The sequence below is a fragment of the Scyliorhinus canicula genome, chromosome 9 (assembly GCF_902713615.1).
Source record: "Scyliorhinus canicula chromosome 9, sScyCan1.1, whole genome shotgun sequence".
Lineage (NCBI taxonomy): Eukaryota > Metazoa > Chordata > Chondrichthyes > Carcharhiniformes > Scyliorhinidae > Scyliorhinus > Scyliorhinus canicula.
The window spans coordinates 56,450,330-56,473,835 of NC_052154.1; the positions used below are offsets into that span (position 1 = coordinate 56,450,330).

Genomic DNA, 23,506 nt, shown 5'->3' on the forward strand with positions numbered 1-23,506 from the left:
TGGCCATGGTGTTGAGGGAGTCAAGGAATTGGAGGGGTCTGGTGCGGGGTGGGGAGGAGCACCGAGTGTCATTATACGCAGATGACTTGTTGCTATATGTGGAGGACCCAGTGGGGGGGGGGGAATGCTGGAGGTGATGACGATCCATAGGGAATTTGGGGGCTTTTCTGGGTACAAGCGCAACCTGGGTAAGAGTGAGCTGTTCGTCGTGCACCCGGGGCATCAAGAAGAGGGGATTGGTAGGCTCCCACTGAAAAGGGCAGGGAGGAGCTTTCGGTACCTGGGAATCCAGGTGGCTAGGAGCTGGGGGGCCCTTCACAAACTTAACCTCACTAGGCTGGTGGAGCAAATGGAGGAGGAGTTTAAAAGATGGGACATGTTGCCGCTGTCGCTGGTGGGCAGGGTGCAGTCCGTCAAGATGACGGTGCTCCCGAGGTTTTTGTTCCTGTTCCTGTGCCTCCCCATCCTTATCCCGAAGGCCTTTTTTAGGAGGGTCAACAGGAGTATTATGGGATTTGTATGGGCGCATGGGACTCCGAGGTTGAGAAGGGTGTTTTTGGAGCGGGGCAGGGATAGGGGGCGGACTGGCGTTGCCCAACCTCTGTGGGTACTATTGGGCTGCCAACGCAGCGATGTTGCGTAAGTGGGTAATGGACGGGGCAAGAGCAGCATGGAAGAGGATGCAGATGGCGTCCTACGTGGACACGAGCCTGGAGGTGCTGGTAACGGCGCCGTTGCTGCTCCCTCCAACGAGGTATACCACGCGCCCGGTGGTGGCGGCTACCCTCAAAATTTGGGGGCAATGGAGACGGCATAGCGGGGAGGTGGGGGGCTCAATGGAGTCCCCGATACGGGAGAACCACTGGTTTGTTCCAGGGAGCATCGATGGCGGGTTTCTTGGCTGGCACATGGTAGGTATTAGGAGGTTGAGGGACCTGTTTGTGGATGGGAGGTTTGCGAGCCTGGGTGAGTTAGAGGGGAAGTTTGGGCTCCCCCCGGGGAACATGTTCAGGTACTTGCAGGTTAGGGCGTTTGCCAGGCGGCAGGTGGAGGGATTCCCTCTTCTGCCCCCACGTGGGGTACGGGACAGGGTGCTCTCGGGGGTGTGGGTTGGAGGGGGGAGGATTTTGGACGTGTACCACATCATGCAGGAGGTGGATGAGGCCTCGGTGGGGGAGCTGAAGGGTAAATGGGAAGAGGAGCTGGGTGAGGAGATTGAGGAGGGGACATGGGCGGATGCCCTGGAGAGAGTGAATTCCTCCTCTTCCTCATACAGTTCAAGGTGCTGCACAGGGCCCACATGACCGGGTCGAGGATGAGTACGTTCTTTGGGGGCGAAGACAGGTGTGCTAGGTGCTCGGGGAGCCCAGCGAACCACGCCCATATGTTTTGGGCATGCCCAGCGCTGGGGGAATTTTGGAAGGGGATAGCAAGGACGGTGTCGAGGGTGGTGGGATCCAGGGTCAAGCCAGGCTGGGGACTCGCAATTTTTGGGGTTGCAGTAGAACCGAGTGTGCAGGAGGCGAAAGAGGCCCGTGTTCTGGCCTTTGCGTCCCTTGTAGCCCAGCGGAGGATTTTTCTTCAATGGAAGGATGCGAGGCCCCCGAGCGTGGAGGCCTCGATCAATGATATGGCTGGGTTCATCAGGTTGGAGAGGGTGAAATTTGCCCTGAGGGATCGGTACAGGGGTTCTTTAGGCGGTGGCAGCCTTTCCTGGACTTCCTGGCAGAACGGTAGGAAAATAGGCTGGCAGCAGCAGTAACCTGGGGAGGTGTGGGAGGGAGAGGACGGGGGGGGGTTTGTTGCGGGGGAAGGGAGAAATGTGTATATGGGTTTATTGAATATGACGGGTGCTTATCTATTTCTTCTTTTTGAAGTTACTGGGGGGGGGGGGTTTGGTTTTGGGTTTGGGTTTGGTTTTGTGTTTTTTCTTTTTGTTGTTGTTAATACGGTTTTCTTGTTGTTATTTTATGTTTTTTATATGTTTTTGAAAATCTCAATAAAAAGTATTTAAAAAAAAAGAAACTCTGGAAAGCAGCACCACCAAGGCTGCTGCGACCCAAGGGACAGACACATAGAAGTGTGTCTTGCTGAGGATAATTGTACCCGCGAAACTCTTGAGGTGAAAGCGTTGTCAGCTATGACTTCTGACCTATCTTGCATGAAGAAAGAACAGTATATTGCTGAAATGTGTAGAATCATAAATGGCCCATCGAGTCTGCACTGACCCACTGAAAGAGCACCTTACCCAGACCCAGTCCTCCACCCTATCCCCACCTAACCTTTTGGACACTAAACGGCAATTTAGCATGACCAACCACCTAACCTGCACACCTTTGAACTGTGGGAGTAAACCGTAGCACCCGGAGCAAATCCATGCAAACATGGGGAGAATGTGCAGATTCCACACAGGCAGTTACCTAAGGTCAGAATCAAATCTGGGTCCTGGCGCTGTGAGGCAGCAGTTCTAATCTGTGTCACTGTAACTCTGTTGAGCCACATTTGTGCAGGGTATGATGAAATACCTTTGTTGTAATGACTATTTAAAGTGAAATTTACCTTTTTTTAAAGTATCAATTACCTGTTAATTCAGTGTAATTTGTGTTGTTTCTGATTCATGTTAAAGTACAAGCTACAGAAAGTTGAATCTTGTTGGTAGTTTCTTCACCCGGGGTCATTCAATACATTTGGTTCGTTTGGCTAACGGTTCCCCAAGGGGACTGGGACAAAATTAGAATAAACCAAACAACTGGTCAAGTGTAGTTCAATAATCCATTCACATTTACACTGTGTCTCACCACATTCTAAATTTCTGAATTATGTCCCCTCTGATCTTTATTTCATCCAGTAAAATGATTTAAATTCAAGGACTCTCTTGTCAACATCCTTGTTACTTCCTTTCTTCTGAAGTTTCTTCAAAACAATTAAGGGGGAATTTTAACTCTCGGGTGGAAAGCCAGTGGGTCATCTGGGCTGCCCAGCTGGGATCTACAGTGAGAAGCCTGATCCAATTTAACAGCCGAACCTCGTTAACATTCTAGCTAGCTGCCTGCAACAGGTGTAAGACATTTAATTCAGATTTTATGAGGTATGAGGGTTTTATAGTATATTCAGAACAATAGGAATATACCATAGTAAAAATCGTCTTTGAAATGGCAGCCAACCTCAGTTTTAATAAGAATGATAAAATGTGGTATTGTGGCATTTTTATGACCTTTAAATTTTTGGTGGATTATACTGTAGCTGGATTTTTTTCCAATCTTTAGGAAATAGCAGAAACTGAGTATATATTTTAATGCAAATCCTCAGGAGTGATTCTCAAAGTTTTGTTATAAGGTGCAAGATTAAGATAGGTCTATTTGCTTCTGTAGTAAAACAGACTTTTTAAGCAAAAAAATCAGTTAATTGAGGAATTAGATATCACCAAATAAACATCAGCAAATAATATGTATTTCTTCTAGAACTGTTTTTGTTTAAAAATGGGGTGATAAGCTCTGTATCCTGAAGAATAAAAACTGATGTATTGTGTGATTGAATTGTTTTGGTGGTAATCTATAGTGCCAGTGTGCAGTAGAAAAATGCAGTACCAATGACAGCTATTTTCATTTTTGATAATACACATTCATATTTCACAAATAAAAATTATTGAATTATGCTGTACACTCCATAGTAGTGGAGTAATTGCTGTACAGGTAATTATGGGTCAATCCACGTGTCTTAAATGACATTTGCAGAGCTCAGTGTAATTTAGAAGGATATTTGTTATGTAAGTAATAGAATGCAAATTAGGCATTTTTTAAACAGAAGTTTGAGGTTGACTATGGCTCTCTGGAACATAATCCTGCAAGAGAGATGCTTCTCTATAAATTCGCAATTCAACCGTATATTCACGTCTGGAGACACGGGGGCCTCAAAATTAGCCTATAAGGTCTCTAGTTTCACCATTTCAAGATGGCTTCTAGTGGAATATTTCAGAAATTGAACAGGTAAAGTGGCTACCAAATAGATCTTGTTCAAGAAGCAGGGTAAATTGCATTCTATATTATTAGGTTGTGTATCACATTTCTTTCTTTCACTGTGTCATCATTTGTAATAAATGCTTTATACGTCCATAGAGTTATGGCATTTTTTAATCATGGAAACATATATCTGTGATAAGGCCGAACATTACTTTAACCAGAAATGCACTTAAATTTAAATAATATAAACAATTGCTAGATATAATGCAGCAAATGTGTAATGTAGATTGCTTCTGAAAGTTAATTTTGAAGAACACAAGGGTAAAATAAGGGATATTTAAAGTCAGATTTTATTTATTACCAGATTGTTTTGGGTGGTGAAAAACTGATTTTTTTTTTAAAGATGCAGGATTGCCCATTATTTTTGTTGCAAAATATGAGATCTGAAGTGACGGAGTTATTAAATATGTAATATTAAGATGCACATTAAGGAATATGACTACAGTGATATTATTATCAAAATGGAAACATTTCATGGAATTATCACAATACAGCATTCATAACTCCCAGTACCAAATACAAACTTTGGCATCAATTATTTAATATTTTATATTAAACTTTAAAAAATTTTCCTTCATGATTTGACTTTGTGCTGTGCTCCATCTAGCAATCGTCATTTGTGCCAAAAAGGGCATGGCAGAATTACTAAATGTGCTGAAATATAAACAAAGCGTTGGAAAACTCACCAGGAAAACACAGGTACTTGCATGCCAAACACCATAAACAGCAAGTGATAGACAGAGCTAAGAGATCCCACAACAGATCAGATCTAAGCTCTGCAGTCCTGCCACACCCATCCAGTCGTGAATGGTAGTGGACAATTAAACAACTCACTGGAGGAGGAGGCTCCACAAATATCCCCATCCTCAATGATGGAGGGGCCCAGCACATCTGTGCCGAGTGGATGATCCATCTCGGTCTCCTCCAGAGGGCCCCAGCATCACAGATGCCAGTGTCTAGCCAATTTAATTCACCCCACGTGATATCAAGAAACGGCTGAAGGCACTGGGCACTGCAAATTCCAGCAATAGTACCAAAGACTCCAGTACAGCTACAATACTGGCATTTACCCGGCAATATGGAAAATTGCCCAGATGTCCTGTACATGCAAAACAGTTCAAACCCTGCCAATTACTGACCTATTAGTCTGCTCTCAATCATCAGTAAAGTGATGGAAGGGGTCATCAAGTGTTAGCATAACTTGGTCACTGACACTCAGTTTGGGTTCCACCAAGGACACTCAGCTCCTGACCTAATTACAGCCTTGGTTCAAACATGGACAAAAGAGCTGAAGTATGGCATCAAGGAACCCTAGCAAAACTGGAGTCAATGTTAATCAAGGGGAAAACTCTCCACTGGCTAGAGTCATCTCAGTCCTGACACATCACTGCAGGAGTTCCTCAGGATAGTGTCCTCGGCCCAACCATCTTCAGCTCCTTCATCAATGACCTTCCTTCCTTGGGCAGCACGGTGGCGCAGTGGGTTAGCCCTGCTGCCTCATGGCGCCAAGATCCCAGGTTCGATCCCGGCTCTGGGTCACTGTACGTGTGAAATTTGCACATTCTCCCTGTGTTTGCGTGGCTTTCACCCCCACAACCCAAAGATGTGCAGGCTAGGTGGATTGGCCACGCTAAATTGCTCCTTAATTGGAAAAAAATAATTGGGTATTTTAAATTTAAAAAAATATATCAATGACTTTCCTTCGGAACATAAGGTCAGATGTGGAGATTTTTGCTGATGATTGCAGATTGCACAATGTTCAGCACCATTCGCGACTCCTTAGACACTGACGCAGTCCATGTGCAAAGGCAGCAAGACCTGCAAAATATCCAGGCTGGGGCCAACAAGTGGCAAGTAGCATTCATGCCACACAAGTGCCAGGCAATGATTATCTCCAATAAGAGAGAATCAAACCATCGCCCCTTGCCATTCAATGACATTACCATCACTGAATTCCCCCACTATCAACGTTCTGTGGGAAACCATTGCCACAAACTGAACGGAGCTCGCCATATGTGGCAACAAGAGCATGTCAATGGCTTGGAATCCTGCAGCGTGTGACTCACCTCCTGACTCTCCAAAGCCTGTACATCACCTACAAGGCACAAGTCAGGAATGTGATGGAATACTTCCCACTTGTCTGGGTGAGTGCAGCCCCAACAACACGCAAGAAGCTCAACACCATCCAGGATGAAGTAGCCCGCTTGATTTGCACCACTTCCTCTACCACCGATGCACAGTAAAAGCACTGCAGCAATTCACCAAGGCTCCTTAGGCAGCGCCTTCCAAATCCACGACCACTCCCATCTAGAAGGACAAGGGCAGCACATACACGGGAACACCACCACCTGGAAGTTCCCCTCCACTTTACTCACCATCCTGACTTGGAAATATATCACCCTTCCTTCATTGCCGCTTGGTCAAAATCCTGGACTTCCTCCCTAATAGCACAGTAGATGTACCTACACCACGTGGATTGCAGTGGTTCAAGACGACAGCTCACCATAACATTCTCAGTGGCATTTAGGCTAGGGCAATAAATGCTGCCCTAGCCAGCAAAGCCTATATCCTTAAAAAATGTATTAAAAAACTTGTCTGGCAGCATTTATCATAGAATTTACAGTGCAGAAGGAGGCCATTCGGCCCGCCGAGTCTGCGCCTTGGAAAAAGCACCCCACATGTCCACCCTATCCCCACACCTCCACCCTATCCCCGTAACCCCACCTAACCTTTTGTGGATATTAAGGGCAATTTTAACATCGCGAATCCACCTAGCCTGCACATTTTTGGACTGTGGGAGGAAACCAGAGCACCCGGAGGAAACCCACGCAGACATGGAGAGAACGTGCAGACCATGCACAGACAATGACCCAAGCTGGGAATTAAACCTGGGATCCTGGAGCTGTTAAGCAACTGTGCTAACCACTGTGCTACCGAGCTGCTCCCCACTGCGCTACCGTTTTGCCCTTTGTTTGAACCAAGGCTGTAATTTGCGGGGAGAGAGACATGAGACGCAATCTTCCGGCCACGCTGCACTGGAAAAGCAGCTCGCCGTGGTACAGAGTGGTTGATGAAAGCCTGGAGATCCCACTCCTGGGATCTGCCCGGCTTGCAACGTTACAAGGGGAATCCTGCCCACATTGGGCGGGATCAGTTTTTTGCAAATCTGTATATTAGAGCGAGTCAGTAAGACTCTAAATGTGTAGATTCCCAACGTACCTGAGACTTTGGGATTCAATCCCTTCACCTTGGAGACCTTGGGTGGGCGCTGTTTGGTATTGGTCCCCACAAACGGGGACCAGACAGGACGGTACTCGTGGGGGTCTCCAAGGGGATTGGAGGCCCCCAGCTGCATACCCTTTGGGCAGGGTGATGCCCTGGCACTGCTGGCGCCACCTGGGTGCCCTGGCAGTGCCAGCCTGGCACCCTCCCATGTTGCATTCAGGCTGGGGTTTGCTGGGGATTTTTTTTGTGGGCCTCAGAGATCGGGTCGTCATTTAAAAATGGCGTCCCGATCTCGCTACAGTGGAGCTCCTTGTTGTAAAAAACGGGCCTCTATGCAGCCTCGGCTGCGTGATCCCCGTTCATGCCCCTTATTCAAAGCGAGTCGCGTTGAATACCCACTTGTTTCTCGGCACTGCTAAACGCACTCACTCAGGAAATTTGAGATCTCTAATGTTCACAGTATTTTGCACTTGTGCTAAATATGTGGCCCTCCTGAAATTGTTTGACAGTATTTTGTGATCAAGGAGACTGAAATTACTTTTGGAACCGATTTGAGGCTCATGTAAATAAGGGCTGTGTGCTGTGTAAATATTTTAAGGGTTGTTAATTTGTTGGACTGTGACTTTTTAAAAAATATTGTTAATAATTTATTTGAAATAAAAAAATAACATAGACAATGACATCAGCATGGTATAATCAACATTTCCACCCCCATCACAATCTTCACACACCCCAACCATACAACAATCCGACCCTCCCCCCTCCCCGCCCCCCTTGGAATACTGCATCTGCTGACATTTTAATTTTTCCCGAGAAAGTCGACGAATGGCTGCCACCTCTTAAGGCAAACTTTATTTTCTCGAGACTGAGAAACCCAGCCATGTCACTAACCCAGGCCTCTACACTCGGGGGGGCTTCGAGTTCTTCCACATTAATAAGATCCGTCTCTGGGCTACCAGGGAGGCAAAGACCAAGACGCCAGCCTCTTTTGCCCCCTGAACTCCCTGCTCTTCCGACACTCCAAAGATCGCTACCTCCAGACTCGTCACCACCCGTGTTTTTAGCACCGTAGGCATTGCCTTAGCAAAACCCTGCCAAAATCCTCCAAGCTTCGGGCATGCTCAAAACATGTGGACATGATTTGCTGGGCATCCCGTGCACCTCGCACATCTAACTTCTACCCCGGAAAACCTGCTCATCCTAGCCGCTGTCATGTGTGCCCGGTGGACTACCTTAAATTGTATCAGGTTGAGCCTGGCACATGATGAGGATGTATAAACCCTGCTCAGGGCATCTGCCCATTGACCCGCCTCTATCTCTCCACCTAGCTTATCCTCCCACTTGCCCTTAAGCTCATCCACTGAAGTTTCCTCCACCTCCGAAAGTTCCTGGTAAATATCTGAAACCTTTCCCTCTCCCACCCAGGTACTGGAGACTACTCTATCTTGTATCCCCCGCGGCAGCAGCAGCGGAAAGGACGGCACCTGTTTTCTCAGTACGTCTCACACCTGCAAATACCTAAAACCATTCCCTGCTGGCAATTCAAATTTATCCTCCAAGGCTTTCAAGCTGGGAAAGCTCCCATCTATAAATAGATCCCCCATCCTTCTAATGCCTGCCATTTGCCAACTCCGGAACCCACCATCTAGCCTACCCGGTACAAACCTATGATTGTTATAAATTGGGGTCCAAACCGATGCTCCCTCCACTCTCCAATATCTCCTCCATTACCCCCAGATTCTCAGAGATGCCACCACCACCAGACTTGAGGAGTATCGGGCCGGCGAGAACGGAAGAGGTGCCGTTAGCAGTGCTCCCAAACTGGTGTCTTTGCATGACGCTACCTCCATCCCCTCCCCTGCCAACCCCTTCCCCACTACCCCCTTCCTAATCATGGCTATATTAGCCGCCCAGTAGTAATTGCAGAGGTTTGGCAGCGCCAACCCACCCTCCCCCTGACTGCGCTCCAGCAACACTTTCTTCACTCGCAGGGTTTTACTCGCCCACACAAAGCCCAAAATAACCTTATTCACCCGCTTGAAAAAGGCCCTTGGGATAAAGATGGGGAGGCACTGAAAGACAAACAGAAATCTGGGGAGGGCCGTCATTTTCACGGTCTGTACCCTCCCCGCCAGTGATAGCGGGAGCATGTCCCCATTCTTAAAGTCCCCTTCCATTTGTTCTACCAACCGGGATAGGTTTAACTTGTGTCGTACCTTCCATTCCTGGGCCACCTGGATTCCCAGATATCAAAAGCTCTTCCCTACCATTCTAAGCGGCAGCTCACCCAGTCTCTTCTCCTGCCCTCTTGCCTGGATCGCAAACTTCTCACTTTTCCCCATGTTCAATTTATACCCCGAAAAATTGCCAAATTCCCCCAAGAATCTCATTACTTCCCCCATCCCTCCAACGGGACTGAAATATACAAGAGCAGGTCATCTGCGTAAAGCGAGACCCGGTGCAGCACCCCCTCCTCCCCCCCGAACCAACCCTTTCCAGTTGCTAGAGGCTCTTAATGCCATGGCCAATGGCTCTATGGCCAGAACAATCAGTAACAGGGCGAGGGGGCACCCTTGCTTCATCCTTCGGTGTAGTTTAAAGTACCCCAACCTCAGCTGGTTCATACGCACACTCGCTATTGGTGCCTGATAGAGCAACTGCACCCAGTCAATAAAGCCCTCACCAAACCCAAACCTTCCCAACGCCTCCCACAGGTAATTCTACTCCACTCAATCAAAAGCCTTCTCCGCATCCATCGCTACCTCCACCTTCTCTCCTCCTGAGGGCATCATAACATTTAAAAGCCTTCGAACATTGGCCTTGAGTTGCCTGGCCTTTACAAATCCCGTCTGGTCTTCCCCTATCACCCCCGGGACACAGTCCTCTATCCTTGTGGCCAGTATCTCAGCCAGCAATTTGGCATCCAAATTCAGTGGAGAAATTGGCCTTTATGACGCGCATTGCTCCGGATCCTTCTCCCGTTTCAGGATCAATTAAATTGAGGCCTGCGACATTGTTGAGGGGAGGACTCCCTTCTCTCTTGCTTCGTTAAATGTCCTCACCAGCAGTGGACTAAATATTTCTGACAACTTCTTATAGAATTCTACCGGGTAGCCGTCAGACCCCGGGGCGTTGTCTGACTGCATGCCCTCCAGCCCCTTGATTATTTCCTCAATCTCAATTGGGGCTCCCAGCCCTTCCACCAGATTCTCATCTACCCTCGGCAACCTCAACTGATCCAAAAACACATCCCCTCCACCCCAGCCGGGGGTTCTGACTCATATAATTTACTACAGAAGTCCTTAAACACCTTGTTCACCCCCGCTGGGTCCAGGACAGTATTCTTGCCTCTACTCTTTACTTTACCTATCTCCTTGGCTGCCTCCCTTTTCGTGAGCTGGTGCGCCAACATTCTGCTTGCCTTTTCCCCGTACTCATAAATCGACCCCTTGCCTTTCTCAACTGTTCCAAAGCTTTCTCTGTGGTCAACAGTCCAAGCTCCGCCTGTAACCTCCGCCGCTCCCTCAGTAGCCCCGCGTTCGGGGCTTCCGAGTATCTCCTGTCCACCTGAAGTATCTCCTCCACTAATCTATCCCTCTCAGCCCATTCCGCCTTTTCTCTGTGGGCCCGCATCGAGATTAATTCCCCTCTGACCACTGCCTTCAGAGCTTCCCAAACCATCGCTGTGGAGACCTCCCCCCGTATAATTTGTTTCCAGGTAGCTCTTGATGGACTTGTTAACCCGCCAACAGATCGCTTCGTCCGCTAGCAACCCCATATCCAGTCTCCACAGTGGCCGTTGCCTTCTCTCCTGCCCTAATCCGTAGATCCACCCAACGTGGGGCATGATCCAACATTGCGATTGCCGAGTACTCAGTATCCACCACCTCCGGTGTTAGCGCCCTGCTCAGAACAAAAAAGTCGATGCAAGAGTATAGCTTGTGAACATGCGAGAAAAAGGAAAACTCCTTTGCCATGGCAGTGCAGTCGTCCATGGGTCTACTCCCCCCCATCTGTTCCATAAAACCCTTCAATTCCTTTGTCGCAGCCGGCCTCCTCCCTGTCCTGGATTTTGACTGGTCCAATTCTGGATCAATGACTGTGTTAAAGTCTCCTCCCATGATCAGGTTATGTGACTCTAAGTGTGGGATCTTATCTAAAACCCATCTCATAAATTCCACATCATCCCAATTTGGAGCATAATATGTTCACAAGTGCCACCCGCACCCCCTCCAGCTTCCCACTCACCATTATGTACCAACCCTCCCTTGTCTGACATGATTCACCCTGCCTTGAATCCCACTCATTTGCTGATCAAGATCACTACCCCCCTGGTCTTTGAGACCAGCCCTGAGTGGAATACTTGGCTGACCCACCCTTTTCTCAATCTCTTCTGGTCTGTAACCTCTAGGTGTGTCTCTTGTAGCATTGCCACGTCCGCCTTCAGCCCCCACAAATGCGCAAACATGCGAACATGCAAACATACCAGCCCATTCAGCCTTCTGACATTCCATGTAATCAGCCTGATCGGGAGGGCTTCCAGCCCCCCCCCCCCCCCCCAAACTCCCTGCCGACTAGCCTTTTTTAGGCCAGCCTGTTGGACTGTGACTTGATTGCCACTTGCACGGTAGCACAGTGGTTAGTACTGTTGCTTCACAGTGGCAGGGTCCCAGGTTCGATTCCCAATTGGATCATTGCCTGTATGGATGTCTGCATGTTCTCCCCGTGTGTGCCTGGGATTCCTCCAGGTGCTTTGGTTTCCTCACACAAGCCCCGAAAGACGTGCTTGTTAGGTGAATTGGACATTCTGAATTCTCCCTCAGTGTACCCGACCAGGCGCCGGAATGCAGCGACTCGGGATTTTCACAGTAACTTCATTACACTGTTAATGTAAAGCTACTTGTGACACTAATAAAGATTATTATTCTATTTAATAAGAAACAATTTTTACTGGTATTCTCCAAAAATTACTCTGGGCCTTCAGGGTATAATTTCCTTTCTTTAGATTATCTCCTGGTTTTTGGTCCTAAAAATAAAAGCAGAAAAATATCTGAAAATATGCGAACTTTTAAATCAACACATAAAGTGACTTTGAAGGTTCTTAGATATAATATAATGAATGTACCATTGCATTATCAGAAAAATCTTAATATTCCTGTCCAAGATCATTTGTAAAATGTACCTTGTAATACATCATTTTGGAGGAAATCTGGCCTTATGAGTGATCACAAATGATAGTAATGCATTATGTGCTTGTGTTCTTTTTGTTTGAAATTAATTTTTATATTGTGTGCTTTTTTAACAGAAGCAAAAGCTGCTAAAGGAAATTGAAGACCGAAAGCTTCCATATTTAACACCCAAGGATGTGCAGTTTGAACAACTGGTAAGCCATTTTTACATACTAATGAGTCCTGAAATTATAAAGGACATTTAATTACTGCAAATAATTCCATCATTACCCAAAAGCCATACTAGACAGAATACGAGTTTGTGACATCAAAAATCATTCCCTTTTTTAATTAAAGCAAATTTAATATGATCATGAATGAGGATATAAAATATGTACTAAATCTAGAACTTGTCGGTTCTGCATGGATTTTTGCATTCATTCATCAACATCGCAAGATTCTAGCCTAATTGCACAAATCATCAAGCACATACCTCCTAACCATGAGCCTGAGAGTTCATTCTCAGGACGGTTTCTAGTTCTGGCTTGCACACCCCCTTGGAAATGTTTTCCATCAGATCTTGTTTTGCTGCAAGATGCAATGTTGGATTGTAGAAATGTTGGGTTGGAGTAGAGGAGAGAACCCTTGTACCAAAGAACCACTTGTTCAATGGCTATCACATTAAAAAAAATAATAAATAATCTGTATTGTCACAAGTAGGCTTACCTTAACACTGCAATGAAGTTACTGTGAAAAGCCCCTAGACGCCACATTCCAGCGCCTGTTCGGGTACACAGAGGGAGAAATCAGAATTAATTAGGATTGTTTAATCCAGCAATGTACAGTGGAATGCAGCCAGCTGTACTTCTGCTAGGCCTTAGCATCCAGTGAGCTCTGCCAGAATTAATCATGATGCGGAGATGCCGGCGTTGGACTGGGGTGGGCACAGTAAGAAGTCTTACAACACCAGGTTAAAGTCCAACAGGTTTGTTTCAAACACGAGCTTTCGGAGCGCAGCTCCTTCCGGATTCACCTGAGGATCCTTCCTCAGGTGAATCCGGAAGGAGCTGCGCTACGAAAGCTAGTGATTCGAAACAAACCTGTTGGACTTTAACCTGGTATTATAAGAATTAATGATTGAAATCTGGATTTGCAAAATTGAAGAGGCATTATGAAAAACGTATGATAACTAATGGACTGACATTTAAACTTAATAATATGCCACAGTGGCATATCTTGCATAATTTAGGTGAACTGTTTTTCACATTAAAAGTGTTGATTTTCGGGGCGACATGGTGGCGCAGTGATAGCACTGCAGTCTCACGGCGCCGAGGTCCCTGGCTCTGGGTCACTGTCCATGTGGAGTTTGCACACTCTCCCTGTGTTTGCGTGGGTTTCGCCCCCACAACCCAAAGATGTGCAAGGTAGGTGGATTGAACACACTAAATTGCCACTTAATTGGAAAAAATGAATTGGGTACTCTAAATTTTTTTTTTAAAGTGTTGATTTTCTACATTTTTATAACAATGAACTATGAGCTTGTAGCTACTCCTACCAGGAGATCTGCTGTCATGGTATGTCACGTTAGTCTGTCTTGTGCCATCCTCACACATCCTCTGCAGCTCGAATGAAAACACTTTGTGATGTCCGTCATCCAACTATGCCTAGGTCGACCCCTCTATCTGCTGCTCTTGACTTTGCTCCCTAGCCAAGTTCTTTGTAGCATTTCACCTCTGAAAAAATGGCTGAAATACTGCTTGTTTATTTTCTAGATCTCACTTTTTAGAGTTCTTTTTGCTTCTGCAGTTTCAATTAACTATGTACCATGTTGCTTTTATGCTCACATGTATAAATGCTACATTGTATCTCCTCCATATTGCTGTTGTCAATTTGACATGCATTGTCATTGCAATCTTTGCTTCATAGGATAAATTTAATTAATACAATTTATTCTTGACTTTTCTGTATCATAAAGATGGTACATTATAATCAGACCCCCTTATTGCCCCCATATTCCTGTTGTCAATTTGACATGCATTGTCACGGCAATTTTTGCTTAATTCCCAACTATTTAATTTAAATGTCAGCCTTGGCTCAGTGGCAGCACTTTTGCCTCCGAGTCAGGAGGTGTGGGTCCAAGTCCCATACCAGGGCTTGAAAACAAAAATCTAACATGACACTCCAGTGCAATACTGAGGGAGAGCAGCACCATCAAGATGCCATCTTTTAGATGAAATGTTAAACCAAGGCCCAAATGCCCACTCAGGTTGATACAAAAGGTCCAAACAGATTTATTTTGAAGAAGAGCAGTGGAATTACCCACTATGTCTTGGTCAATATTTAATCCTCATCAACATCACAAAACTCTATTATCTGGTCATTATCACATTACTGTTGTAGAATCTACAATAGGGATCACATTTCAAAAGCACTTCATTCTTTGTCAAGTGCTTTGAGACATCCTGAGGTTATGAAAGGCACTGTATAAATGCAAGTTTTTTAAAGCAGTGTTTTCCACATTTCATACTGAGGATATGCTTACCAATTGAAAAATGTTATGTGTATACAAAGGCCAAACGTTGGGTGCTAAAGCTTTCCTTGTAATTTTGGCATTTATATGGAGAAGCATACACTAAACTGAATAACTTTTAGAAATTATGTCTTAAATATAAAAGTGTTTGTAAATCTTTTCTTCTCTGTTTAGTCAAAGGCCAAATATCCCAAATTATACATAAGGCGAGCCAGCTGTGTACCTCAGGAAATTCATCAAAAAGTCCAACAAGGATTGACGACTCTGCAAGACTGTAAGTGCTTTGCTCAAGATCTTGTTCAAATAAAAGAAAAAGATGTGCTTACGCCAGTGTATCGACTACTTGTAGGAGACCCCGGCACAACATATTGTTACTTAAATACAAGGCTGTTTACAATACCTTGGCCTTCCCGTGGTGTTGAGGTGAAGTACAGCAGTGATGAAATAGGTAAAGCTTGCAAAGCTATTAAAGATCTTAATGAATACTTACATGTGGAAGCAATGAAAGTTTTGTTGGATGATTGTTCAGCTGATGTTGAAGAAATTGGATTTGTGGCAAAGGCAGCAACTTCTACACTCGTTAAGGACTCGGGAAGTATGAAAGATGGAACGTATCAAAGCAAGCAAAGCAACACCAGTGCTGTGTTAAAAGATAGAACATCTTTTAATGTGACTCTGTTGAATTACATGGACCCTTCAAGAATGAAATATCTAAAAGAGGAACCATACTTTGGAATGGGAAAGATGGCTGTGAGTTGGCATCATGATGAAAACCTAGTGGAAAGGTCAACAGTTGCTGTGTATAACTACAGCTGTGATGGTATGTATGGAAAGGAGTGGAGAATTACAGGGCTACTGCTTGCTGTTTTAATGTTTCCACCCCCTGAAGCTTTCTTCACACATAGAGACTGCACACCTGCAAACTTGTACATCAATTTAGATTTACTATTTACTAATTGTTTTAGAGCACTGTAGAAATGTTAAATCAACACGTGTGGGCATACATGTTTTAGTATTTTATGGAATCCATTTTGTTTACATAAGCTGCCCTGTACTTTTTTTTGGCGTGCAGTGCTTATATGTATTGTAATTAGCTAACTGGTTGGATGCCAAGAGTATAAAATCTGCAACAAAAAAAATTCATTGCCGAGTCCCTCAGGTGCACATTTCCACTCTTATAAATGCTTTTATTGTCATTGACATCATCGTCTCTATTGGAGTGATTTGTCAAAAATGAACTAGCTGTTGCTGCATGCTGATTTTATTACCATATACTTTGCTTTCAAGATACTACTGGGGTTAGCTTTGAACAGAAGTACTTCATTCAATTTTTACCGTTGTTTGTAATGTGCTTTATTTAGTTTTGTAGAAGCAACCCGAACAAGAAGAGCAAATCCATAACTAGCAGCCCGTTACGATACAGATGGAAATTAATCAAAAGAATGAATTTTAGTTTTTGTTTATCTTCAACTTCGTTTGATTATAATAATCAAACTCATTTGTTACCAGTAATTAACAGAGCTTTTAAATACCTAACCTATGTGTCCTACTTGAACTTTGGGTTTTGGCAATAAACCTTTTTAAAACTTAAAAAATAAGTCACTTTAACGAGCACATTCCAAAGGTACTGGATTTATTAGGAAACCCCAGGAAACTTTGATTGAAATTACTCCTTTTGATTGTAGTTCTCCATTTTATTGGTGCCATATTGGGAGCAGTGTTGTAGTTGATAATGTCTGCCAAAAGTTGAGTAAATTCTGTCAAACAGACATCCAGTTAGCCCACAGAGGTTTCTTGTTGTACTTGTTAAGCTCCGTTATGTTAAAATCCCTTCAAAGTAATGACATTTGCTGGATTTTCAAAGTACTACTGTGAAATTAAGTTCCAATTTATATGAAGTTTTTAAATACAATCTCCTGACAGGCTTTACGATTGATTTTTTTTCCTCGAAGTCTTCAGCAGATCTAGTTTTCTAATTTGTGTACTCCGTTCGAACAGCCTGGGACAGAGTATCCAAGTCTGTGGCAGCCCAAAAACAATTGTTTCCTTTTCTTTCCATATTTTCAGCACAACTGAAATCACTTGACAGATTACTGTGCATCTGTGTCAGACATTTAGACATACTGATGAGGGGTTTCTGCAATGCATGAAATCCCTCATCACTTAAGAACTGACTGCGTATGATAAATTCATTAGTCTATTTTATGTAATCTGCTTCTGAATTTGGGGGCTGTCTGTAAGGGGAACAGATTTATTAGAACATACCTTACTATGATTATAATAAATCATTTTGACTCAACCCCTACTCTTTCTCTTTTACAGATTTAGTACCTGCTGCAGATGAAAGCAATACAACGTCAATAAAGGGCAGAGACCCAGCAGTTTGGCATGTCGGCTTAAAGATAGCCTGGGACATTGCTACACCAGGGCTGGCATTTCCCCTAGACCCTGGCGACTGTTACTTTATGCTAGGTAATTTTTTTGCCTTCTACAGACTCTGCTTTCCAATGAATCATGCTCGGCGGTGCAGGTCAAAAAATCAAAATGTTTCCTTTCTAATACCTATGGGCATTCTAATACTGTTTTTATGTGAAATTAAAGTTATATAGAAGCTGGTTTTATGTTGCAATGTATGCAATAGACCAACCTTTGGAACTTATAGTTTATATCTTCCAAAGTATTATTCTGAGGGAATGGCATTGGGTAATGATGGAAACATTTTGGGCCAAATGTTTTGGGTAGTGCTACCGGATTGCCACTTGCGTCTCTGCATTAACGGAGCTTGCATTTCTGAACCAGACTTCTGAACTGGACCTCTTTCGGAGCACACCTGTTGTCAGAGACCTTCCTCATTGTGCAGGAACATCGGGGGTGCCAAGCCAGGTCCCTTTTATATGACACTAACTGTCTTATTTTGCTAAGCATTCTTTCATTAATACACTGAAAAGCATTGGGACATTTAAGTAGTTTTTCAGTGTCTAAATGAATGAGTGTGGGTGAGGTAAGTGGGAATGGGTGCCGGTGGGTAAGATGCCAACTGAGGAGGGTGGCAGGGTGGTGAGGTGAGTCATTGGGGTGGGGAGAAAGGTCAGGGAGGGAGTTAGGATGTGAGAGGTTCAGTGGGGAGTCAGGGGATCAGTTGTATAGTTCCCAAGGAGTTGCACTTTTTTTTCTGTCTAATGTTTCCTGGCTAACTATCCAGGTAGATAAATCGGAACCCTCCAAAGTCTCTAACACTAACTCCGGATTGGAGACTTTTTCAGAGGTTCCCAGGAAGTGTAAAATGTTCCTTTGGAAATTGAAACTTCCCAGGAAATTCCTGTGAAGTCCTTGTGCTGAGACCTCTGAGGGTTCCCTTAGCATATCTTCCAGGATATATCTGGTCACGACCATCTGGAGACTGGAAGATCTGGACCAAAGGCAGGATTTTACATCTTTTAAGACTTTATAATCTTTTCGATCTCCTTTAGATGAAGTGTCCTTTTTAAGTTGCAAAGAGGTCAATTCCTTAAAAAAGAACACATTTGCCCAGTTAAATGCCTCCAGAAGTAAAAGAAATGTTAGAACCATGGAAACTAACATTGTTAATCAGCGGCCGAGTTGGAATGAGACAGTTTGATATGTGTATCCACATACAGTGTGTGTGTACTTGCGATATGAGACAAAGTAAAATTGTCCTGCAGCGCCACACTATAGGTAGAATTCTTGCTTTGAAACGTGCGTAATTTGATCTTTATGGTTTTATGAAAAGGAAACAGTTTCACTTAATTAACAATAAAATATTGGTCTGCAGAGGAAGTGTGCATTGGGCCCTGCTGTCTCAGATGCAAGTTCCAGCGTGTCTGATACACGAGTTGTTCAGTGTAAGCCATAAATTCACACACACGCTAAGAAGGTGTGTGAAAGGTTTAATGCTTACAGTGCCCAGAAGTCTAGTTAAATAACGTTGTTATAGTTTCAGTGCAAAAGAATGTGAATCTTGCCCTCTCCTAAATATTTGGAACAGTGATGCTTCATCTGTACTTGCCCATGTTGACATTTGGTCCTTTAGAGAGGAAACCAAGATAAAGAGGTTTAGGAGTGATAACAGACTGATGAGTACATGCTTACCCTGGGTATGACCTTTTGTGGAGACACTTATACTACCAGATATCAGGCACCAGCCAAATTTTATGTACCAGTACTTGTAAATGAAATGAGAAAATGATTGTTTTGAATTGACTTTGGCTATATGTTACACTTTTTTTAAAGTACTGATTAAGCTCGTCGTTGACACTAATTTAGTCAAGGAAAATAAACACACAGTGGAATGAGGCAATTGAATCCTTGTTTAGAAACGACAGGCAAATACGACACCCTTTAGTTGACTTGAATAAATGAAAAAGCAAGTAAAATTAAAAACAAAACAATATAGAACATTTTCTTCTCTAATTATTTTTCTCCCACAAAGCTCCCTGATCTGGAGGCTTTGCAGACACTCTGATCACAGGTCAGTCTTTATTTCATCAAGGTATTCATTACAATGTAAAACTGACTTTAATTTCATTCACGTTTGAGTCTTTGGATTTCCAGAATGAAAACCTGAAAGTGTGGGATTCTGGATATCTTGCTGAAATTAAGTGCAGGATGTCTTTTAAATGTTCTAAACAAGTTTCCTAACTGACAGCCAGCCAGTTATCAGTTGAATGGGAAACCAGCCAAGGACCAGACGCTAAGTATCTAGGAGATCCCTGGGATGGGAGTAGGATGAGTTGAACATCAAGGGTGTTGGGTAATTCTCTGGGCGAGATCCAGATTGCGCCAGGCAGAGCGTTTCGGGTGACTCGCAAGCGGAGCCCGATTTGGGTCTCGCGTGTGATTCACCCGTTGCTCCCGGCGAGGGCAACAGGATCGCTGAATCACACCCGTCATTTGAGGGAACAATTTGAATATTGATAAACTGATGAGAAGTGATGAAGAAACTTGCTTAATGGGAATAAGCCAGACGAAGTTTGAAAACTGTCTTTTGGCTTAGTTAAAACAAAGCATTTTTAATCTATCTACTGGAGAACGTAATACTGCTAAAATTAAATTCTCGTCAAATATCTAGCTTTAAGCAATGCGCTGTGTTTAATTGCCTCAATTGCCATTACTGAATTTCACACTGCATTCCATACTCTTGCTTTCTGCACGTAAATTGTTGTTTTACTGGAGAGTAATTGTAAATTCTGAATGCTGTTTTTTTGACAGATTTTAATTATGCCTTTTTGCTTAACTTGTAACAGCTGCTGAAAAGATTTATTTCACAAAGCTAAGTCCATAGGACCACATATGTTTACAGCAGGAGGCCGTTCATCCCATCATGTCTGTTCCATCAGCTTGCTGATACAATATAAGATGAATCCTATTGCTCTGCTGTCGTCCTATTGCTATGTATCATCTGTCGCTTCAGATTTTTGACTACATTTGCCTGAAAAGATGTAACTTTGGTTCTCCATGTGACAAATTATTCCATGATCCTTGATTTGAAGGAGAAATGTTTCCTAACCTTCCCATCACTGTTTGAAGTGCTCTAGCACAAATAGTTTCAGCATCATAAATGTTCGTCAAGACTAAATTTGCTGATGTTTCTCACCCCTAATATACCGATGAATTTGGTGCTGTATGCTATTTACTTAAAGACTTTAATGCAATGTGACACCCAAAATTGCAGGTAGTACTCTATCTGTGACCTTACAATTACCTTGCACAAATGTATCATTGGCCCAAATGTTACTGTCAGAATAACAATGACTTATCCATTCTTTATGCATAAAATATGTGAAGTAAAGTTGCCGTAGTCCCAAATGACTATAGGCTGCTTTCCCCTCTGAGGGGAAGAGCTGACTGCTGGTGATTTAACCTGAGGATCACGATATCTCAAGCGAGGGGCAAGGTTGAGAAGTCGGGGCCTTCATGAATAACAGCAGTCGGTACGGGAGTTGAACCCACGTTGTTGGCCTCGCTCTGCATCACAAACCAGCTGTCCAGTCAACTAAGCTAAACTAAATTCAAGAGCTTAAAACCTAGACAAGTAAATGCATGGCCGCCAATGGTGGAGTGATTAATCTGCTGATGCTCAAGAGACTGGAATTGGAGAAGCGCAGGTATTCAGAGGAATGTAATGCTAGTGAAAATTACAGAAGCGGGCAGGGGGGGGGGGGTGGTCAGGACATGCCGATATTTGGAAACAAGGATGGGAATTTTACAATCAGGACATTGTTTAACTGGGAACCAGTACAGGTCTGTGAGCACGGACAATGAATGAATGGCATTTGGTGTGAGTTAGTATACTGATTTTGATTTACCTCAGGTTTATGAAGGGTAGAATGTGGAAGGCCAATGAAGAGTGCATTAAAATTGTCAAGTCTGATAGAAACAAAGGTTACCAGTTATAACAAAGGTTCTGGGCGGGATTCTCCGTTTTAGCGGCAGAGTGTTGACGCCGTCGTAAACGCCGGAGAGTTTTACAATGGCGTCACCTGGCCGTGAGGAGCAGCGATCCCCCAACCGACAGGGGGCCAGCACGACACTGGAGCGCTTCAACACAGCTCCAGCTGCCGATACGGGGACAGCGCGGTTCCGCGCATGCACGTGGGTTGCTGTCTCCGCGCCGGCCCCATGCAACATTTCCGCCCAGTTCCTCCGAGTCCCGCCGGCATCAGTTGCGTCTGGTCCTACCCGGCGGGACCTTGCCGTTCTGGCTGAGGGGGCCGTCCTGGTGGGGGAGAGGGGGGATCTGACGCCTGGGGGGGCTTCAACGGTGGCCAGGCCTGCGATCGAGGGCTACTGATTGGCAGGCGGGCTAATTCCAGGGGGCGGGCCTATGTTCCTCTACGCAGGGCCCCTGTAGGTGTCCACCGTGTTGCGTGGGGGCCGGCGCAGAGACGGCAACCCACGCGCATGCAGAGACCTGTGCCGGCCCCACGCAACATGGAAGAGACCTACATGGGCCCGCCGCAGATGAACATGGGCCCCCCCGTGGAATTAGCCCGCCCTCCGATCCATATCCCCCGATCGCGGGCTTGGCCACCGTGAAGTCCCCCCCAGAGTCAGATCCCCACCAGGACAGCTCCCGCAGCCAGAACACGCTAAGAACCCGATGGGTAGGACCACACGCGAACGACGCTGGTAGACTCGGCGGAACTCAGCGGGCACTCAGCCCGACGAGCGCGGAGAATCGCTGGGCGGGGGGGGGGGGGGGGGGCGGCTGTGTCCAGCAACGCGCCACTGGCGCTGAGTCTCCGGTTGCCGGAGAATCGGCAGCCCGGCGTCGGAGCGGCTGCCGATTCTCCGGCAACCGGAGACTCAGCGCCAGTGGCGCTTCGTGCCCCTCCCCCACTCCCCTGCCGATTCCCCGACCTGGTGCAGGATCGGAGAATCCCGCCCTGTGATTTGGTATTCTTGTGAATTCTGATGAGTCCAAGATGAAACGTTTTGACAGCGAATCTCTTTTTCTCAGTAATACTCAAGTTACAAGGGTGGTTGGAGATTTTAAAACTACAACATTTAAAATGTATTTTTTATCTTTTCTGTTTTAAGCTATCTCTTAATTCAATCAATCTATCCCTCTTATTTTCTTGCAGTACCTGATTTGACATAAAATTCACGTGCTCTAATTTACAATTTCTTCCCCGTCATTCTGCTGCTAATTTCACATTCCAATCTGATTGGTTGAGGAGAATTGCCCAGTTCCTTATCATGTGCATTCTGATCTCAGATGCCCTGTTTCCACTAACGCTGTCACCACCTTAAACCTTTGATAACTTGACGTGCAAAAATAAAAAAAAGTTAAATGTGATGCTGTCAGATTATCATAGAATTTACAATGCAGGAGGCCATTCGGCCCATTGAGTCTACACCGGCTCTTGGAAAGAGCACCCTACCCAAGGTCAACACCTCCACCCTATCCCATAACCCAGTAACCCCACCCAACACTAAGGGCAATTTTGTACACTATGGGCAATTTATCATGGCCAATCCATCTAACCTGCACATCTTTGGACTGTGGGAGGAAACCGGAGCACCCGGAGGAAACCCACGCACACATGGGGAGGATGTGCAGACTCCGCACAGATAGTGACCCAAGTAGGAATCGAACCTGGGACCCTGGAGCTGTGAAGCAATTGTGCTATCCACAATGCTACCGTGCTACTGCTAATCATGGCCCATTATCTTTTGATCTTGTACTCTATATCTGCATTTTGAAAGCAAAAAGTTCGATTGGATTTTTTATGACTTGAAGAAATTATTCGTTTGGGCTCTTAGATCCGCTTTATTTGTTCTTTAATAACCTCTATTAAAGTCAAGTATATTTGACGAATTTAACTGTTCCATGTTTGTCATCCCTTTATCCCATGCATTTCTAAACTTCACCAGTCTAGACTTGAATTATTGGATCCGAAGCATTTGCCCACAACTGATGTTGGAGTAATTGGTTGACAGTTTTATGGTTTAAGACCATAAGGCGTAGGAGCAGAAGTCGGCTGTTCGACTCATCGAGTCTGCTCCCCCATTCGATGACATCATGACTGGTCTGATCTGAT

The 23,506-nt window shown here is 44.9% G+C and overlaps 1 protein-coding gene across 6 annotated transcripts in view; it reads left to right on the plus strand.

Moving 5' to 3' along the window:
* fto (FTO alpha-ketoglutarate dependent dioxygenase) overlaps window positions 1-23,506 on the plus strand; it is a 550,845-nt gene that overhangs the window by 96,101 nt on the left and 431,238 nt on the right. For 5 of the 6 annotated variants that reach the window (XR_005461806.1, XM_038806732.1, XM_038806733.1 and 2 more), the window contains exons 2-4: window positions 12,550-12,627; window positions 15,117-15,762; window positions 17,265-17,414. Coding sequence is in view for 5 of the 6 variants with exons in the window: in XM_038806732.1 (XP_038662660.1) it covers window positions 12,550-12,627; window positions 15,117-15,762; window positions 17,265-17,414 (874 nt within the window). In the remaining variant the exon portion in view is untranslated. The remainder of the gene's footprint in view (window positions 1-12,549; window positions 12,628-15,116; window positions 15,763-17,264; window positions 17,415-23,506) is intronic. The other variant, XM_038806735.1, reaches the window with a different exon arrangement.